This window comes from Haematobia irritans, chromosome 4, assembly GCF_050003625.1.
Source record: "Haematobia irritans isolate KBUSLIRL chromosome 4, ASM5000362v1, whole genome shotgun sequence".
Taxonomy (NCBI): Eukaryota; Metazoa; Arthropoda; class Insecta; order Diptera; family Muscidae; genus Haematobia; species Haematobia irritans.
The window spans coordinates 109100941-109107305 of NC_134400.1; the positions used below are offsets into that span (position 1 = coordinate 109100941).

Consider the following 6365-nt stretch of genomic DNA (forward strand, 5'->3'; position numbering starts at 1 on the left):
GTTATTTTGATGTCTATTTTTTTATTCAATTTTATGAAATAAAACATTAGTTGAACCTATAAGTTCAGTCTATAAAGTTTTAGCTAGGGGGGCTATAGCCCCCCCTAGGAAAATTGTCTAGCTACGCTAATGGGAATATCTAAAAATATCTGTGCTTCTTCCAAAATATATTTGGGGTATATGGTAGAGAATGGATTTTTTTAGAGGGTGTTATATAGATATTAGTCGTTTTCAAACCTTATTTTTTATTTGGTTTAATTTCCCTTTTTGGAGACAAATTAATTCTATATATAGTTTTTAATTTTTTTATTTCTTATAACAGAAAATTTTCTATCTTAAAACTAATTCACTATGTAATTTTTGAAAGTACATGAGGCATCGCTTATTTTCTCTTGACCAAATTCGATTTTGGGAAAGGATGACTCTCAATATAGGCTAAAGCCTTAAGGATATATTCGGGAATTGGTGGTGGTGTGGGTAAGTGGTCGCCTTGTGGTTGATAACCATTTTCGTCGGCAGTGTAGCTTAATGCAATAGGCTGGCCCTCGGGTGAGGTATAACTATAGGAACCTTTGCCATAGGAACCACCGACACCAGCTTCTCCAAAATCAATACCATTCGAGGAAGAGTACTCGAAATTATAACTTCCATCGGCATTTACTTCATTAACATATTTCAATGTTTCAGCTGTTTTATCGTCGCCACTGGCACAATGGGCCACAGCAATAAAAGCGCAAACTACAATGACCTGTAAATTAAATGAAACGTAGAAGAATAGATTGAATAACATTTTTGTTCTTTATTTCTATTTTGAAAATGCAGATAACTTACGAATTTCAACATTTTTGAATTTGTGATGTGATTAATATTATCCGTTATGGTTTTGGTTTCCAATTCCGATGTATCATTGCAACTAAGTGGCTTTTAATTTATACCCATGATTTTAAGCAAACAAATTTTTATTTTCTATGCATATTTATCGCAGGCATTGTTAAACTTTGTATGGTACATGACAGCTATTTTTGATGTTTATTTTGCTTTCAAACATTTGTATTTTATTTGTGCATACATGAATTTAATTTACACACATTTAAAATTTGTATTTATTGTGGAAAATTGGAACGGATATTTGCTGCTTTCAGATTTGAACAAATCTCCCATCATCTATTTCTCCTGTGCAGAGTATAAATATAATTGAATATGGTCCAATACATCATTCGAGGTATTTGCTATACCGAAATTATTCTTATGCGGAATTTGTGGTGGTCATACAATTAGAAAATATCTAAATTGGGCTTTTGTATGACTTTAACTTCCATAGAGCAAAAGTTAAGTAAATATGCAACCCGGGAACCGGAGCGGTCCATGTTTTTCGCTCCGTTCCGAAGGAAACAAATTGCTCCGCTCCGAGAAAAAAGTTTTCGCTCCGCTCAGCTCCAGCTCCGCTCCTTCTTAGAGAAAATTATACACTCATAGAAAAAAGTCTGCTAAAAACAGCAGTCGATGTCTGCTGTTATATTTTTGTAATTCAGGGTCTAATGAACAACAATTTATAACATTTTTAGGTTATAAAGTTTTCCCCAAAGCATATTTAAGAACCATAAGTAGTTTTTGGTATATTTTTGCACTGTAATATACTTACAAGCTCCTAAATACGATCAGCCAACATTTTGTTTGCTTTTATGTCTCAATTCGATAAATATTCAGATTTTTGGTCAAATACTATAGATATTCATAAAATATTTTGTTAATTATATTAGGATAGCTTCTAAGTTGATATTTTTATTTATTTTAGCCAAAATAAAACATGTTTTAGTGTAATCGAGCTTAAAAAATAGCAGGAAATGTTTGCTATTTCAGCAAACCGTGACTGCTGTCCCTTTCTGCTGTTTTAGCAGACTTTTCTGCTGTCCCTACTAACAAATTTCTTTGAGTGTAGTATACACATTGCCTTATAATGCCACTTCATTTTTCCATTATATAAAAAAAAAACAAGTGAGTAAAGTAGAAAGTTGGGCGGGCCCGACTATATCATACCCTAAACCACCCCTACTGAATTAGTAAACATAAGCATTTGTGGGGTATCATTGGTATAGGTTTTGGAGTATCATTGGTATAGGTTTTCCAGAACATAAAGGGGGGTTCATGTTTATGGATGTCTTGTCACAATCTGAGCAGAAATGTCTAATATTAGGAGCTATAGTTTATTTTGCGCCAAAAGAGTTAGTATGCCACTAATATTGAGTCCATTATTAAACAAGTAAGTAAAGTAGAAAGTCGGGCGGGGCCGACTATATCATACCCTAAACCACCATTACAGAATTAGTAATCAAAGCATTCATGGGGTAACATATAGGTCTGGGAGATAAACCGCTGTTGCATATTTAAGCAAATTAAGGGGTACATGTCTATGGGTGCTTTGTGTCAATCTGACTATAGCTCATAGTCAATGTTGCCAGGGAAAATGTTCGGTTTACCCTACAAGGACATAAAAAGTTCTCTACTTTCCTATACATTCCCAAACAATTTTCCCTACTATATTTTTCGTTAAATTTAAAAAAATTTTACTAAACAAAAATGGTTCTAAGTACTTTATTATCTTAAAACATGAATATGCAACGTATATAACTTAGAATATAAATTTGTATTATGACCACGGTTGCCACAGTTGGTAGAATTCTACCCAAATTAGTAATCTTTTTTGTTAAATCTTTATAAAAATAAAATTTTGGAAAAAGTTTCTATAAACAATTTTTTTTTAGAAATTTTTCTATAGAAATAAAATTTTGACAATAAATTCTATAGAAATAAAATTTTGAGAAAAAATTCCACAGAAATAAAATTTTGAGAAAATTGTTTATAGAAATAATATTTTGAAAAAAAATTTCTATAGAAATACAATTTTGACCAAATGTTCTATAGAAATAAAATGTTGACAAAGTTTACCACACATTGTTAAAGATCAATTCTTGCCGGCTTCTAATTTCCTCCTCTGGAGCCACCAAAATGTAAAAATTATTACAAATTGTGTTGAGTGAAAATGTCCTACATTGTGGCCCTGCGTCCCTACAAGACGCTAAATATTAGAAAACCCCTACATATAGGGAATTTCCCCTACTTCTAGCAACACTGGCTGTGTTGATATTGCACCTACGGAGTTAGTATGCCACTAATATTGAGCCCATTATTAAAAAAGAGAAAATCGTTAAATTAGTGTGGGTAATAAATACAAATTTGTAAAAATCGAGCAATATTCTTATGCAAGAGCTACAAGTACGTATAAGTACGATCGGCTAATACATCAAAATTTGAAATTTGAGTAACATTGGTTAATAAATAAGAGTACTATGTCCAAATTTGGGAAAATCGAGCGATGCATATATATGGAAGCTATATCTAAATCTGAACCAATTTGCATAATATTTTGCGGGTTTGATTAATACCACGAAAGGTTACCTTGTGCAAGATTTGAGTAAGATCAGTTAAGAAATGAGGCCTGTATGGTCAAACATAAGGTTATTAGGGGCGAATTTTTCAAAATCGGTTGATACATATATGGGAGCTTTATCTACATCTGAACCGATTTTGATTAAATTTTGCACATATAGTTAGTACTATAGAGGACTGGATCTAGCCAACTTTTAGTAAGATCGGTTAATAAATAAGGGTTCTATGGCCAAATTTGGGAAAATCGGGCAATACATATATATGGGAGCTATATCTAAATCTGAACCGATTTCGTTGATTTTTTGCACATATAGTTAGTGCTATAGAATACTACATTTAGCCAAATTTGGATAAGATCGGTTGATAAATAAGGGTTTTACGGCCAAATTTAGAAAAATCGGGCGGTACGTATATATGGGAGCTATAGCTTCTTCCAAATTCAATAGCGTTCGTCCTTGTGCCCAAAAAACCCCCTGTACCAAATTTCATCAAAATCGGTTAATAATTGCGACCGGAACCCTGTGAACAACAAATACATGGACAGACGGACGGACGGACACCAAGCGCTAGATCGACTCAGGAGGTGATTCTGAGTCGATCGGTATATATTTTATGGGGTCTAAAGTCAATATTTCTGGTAGGCACATTTTTTGGCCGATCAAACTTATTATACCCTGACCACTATGTGGTTTAGGGTATAAAAAGAGGAAATCGGTCAATTAGTTGTGAGTAATAAATCCAAATTTCTGCAAATAGGGCAATAGATTCATGTAAGAGCTACATGTAAGTCTAAATACGATCAGCTAGTACATCAAAATTTGAAATTTTAATAACATATGTTAGGTTAATAAATAAGAGTATTATGGCCAAATATGACAAAATCGAGCGATGCATATATTACATATGGCACCTATATCTAAATCTGAACCAATTTGTATAATATTTTGCAGGTATGATTGATACCACAGAAGATCACTTGGTGTAAAATTTGAGTACGATCAGTTAATAAATGAGGCCCCTATGGTCAAAAATAAGGTTATTAGGGGCAAATTTTTCAAAATCGGGCGATACATATATATGGGAGCTATATCTAAATTTGAACCGATTTCGATGAAATTTTGCACATACAGTTAGTGCTATAGAAGATTTCTTTTAGCCAACTTTGAGTACGATCGGTTGATACATAAGGGTTTTACGGGCAAATTTGGCAAAATCGGGCGATACATACATATGGGAGCTATATCTAAATCTGAACCGATTTCGATTATTTTTGGCACATATTGTCAGTACCATAAAAGATTAGAGTAAGCCAAGTTTGAGTAAGATCGCTTAATAAATAAGGTTTTTATGGCCAAATTTGGGAAAATCGGACGATACATATATATGGGAGCTATATCTAAACCTGAACCGATTTCGATGAAATTTTGCAGACTTAAAGGGTGATGAAAAAGTTTACTATGTGCAAAATTTGATGACGATCGGTTTGTAAAAAAGCGCAACGTGACTCCATTTGTCGAAATCGGGCGATACATATATATGGGAGCTATATCTAAATTTGATCCGATTTCTTCCAAATTCAATAGCGTTCGTCCTTGTACCAAATTTCATCCAAATCGGTTAATAATTGCGACCGGAATCCTGTGAACAACAAATACATGGACAGACGGACGGACGGGCGGACACCAAGCGCTAGATCGACTCAGGAGGTGATTCTGAGTCGATCGGTATATATTTTATGGGGTCTAAAATCAATATTTCTGGTAGGCACATTTTTTGACCACTATGTGGTTTAGGGTATAACAAAGTATTTCATGATATACAGATATTTTATATACCCTTCACCACTTTGTGGACCAACATTTTTGATTCCATCTCAAATCTCTCAAATTTGTTGAGAGATAGGTTAGGTTAGGTTATGTGGCAGCCCGATGTATCAGGCTCACTTAGACTATTCAGTCCATTGTGATACCACAGTGGTGAACTTCTCTCTTATCACTGAGTGCTGCCCGATTCCATGTTAAGCTCAATGACAAGGGACCTCCTTTTTATAGCCGAGTCCGAACGGCGTTCCACATTCCAGTGAAACCACTTAGAGAAGCTTTGAAACCCTCAGAAATGTCACCAGCATTACTGAGGTGGGATAATCCACCGCTGAAAAACTTGTTGGTGTTCGGTCGTAGCAGGAATCGAACCCACGACCTTGTGTATGCAAGGCGGGCATGCTAACCATTGCACCACGGTGGTGAGAGATATATAAAAGTTTACATTCCAATATTAATATATTTAAATCCGACCCGATTTTGTTAACGGTTTTTATGTATTTTATGTGTTTATGTATTTGACAAAATTTTTGTATCGAAATAAAATTTTAACAAAATGTTCTATCGAAATAAAATTTTAACAAAATTTTTAATTTTTAATTGAATTGATTTTATTAAGTTACTGAAAAGAAAATGCCAGATGCCCAACCCGCAAGCCTGACTATACATATGTTTCAGTGTTGGCCACTACACATTTCCATAGTCTTTAGTGAGATCTGACCGGGTGAGATGATTTAATTTGGGTCTTTTATATTAATTCCTTATGAAATTTACATACGAGCATTATTCTTCCCAAATTCAACCATTTATTCACCAGCACTGTGCATCATCTTTTCGTATAACTTACAATCATCTCACCCGGCCAGATCTCAAGTTTTACTAGATCCATAAAACAATCGAATGTATGGAATTTGAAGAAGATCAGTCAAAGTCAATTATGACCAGAACCGTGATAAATATATGGCAACTATATCTAAATCTGAAGCCATTTTTTTCAAAATCAATAGCGATTGTCTTGAGTCGAACCCTATGACGACGATTGTGGACGATCGGACTTAAACTATGAGTTTTAATTTGCACACAAAACGACATTAACTG

General features: G+C 34.1%; 1 protein-coding gene across 1 annotated transcript; it reads right to left on the reverse strand.

Annotated features, from left to right (window-relative positions):
- Positions 1–282: 282 nt before the first annotated feature.
- On the reverse strand, positions 283–1010 carry LOC142235008 (larval cuticle protein LCP-17-like). Its single transcript, XM_075306229.1, has 2 exons — positions 832–1010; positions 283–748 (listed from the first exon to the last, which is right to left on the reverse strand). The coding sequence occupies exons 1-2, from the start codon at positions 841–843 to the stop codon at positions 383–385; spliced, it is 378 nt and encodes a 125-aa protein (XP_075162344.1). The 5' UTR covers positions 844–1010; the 3' UTR covers positions 283–382.
- Between the last annotated feature and the right edge of the window lie 5355 nt (positions 1011–6365).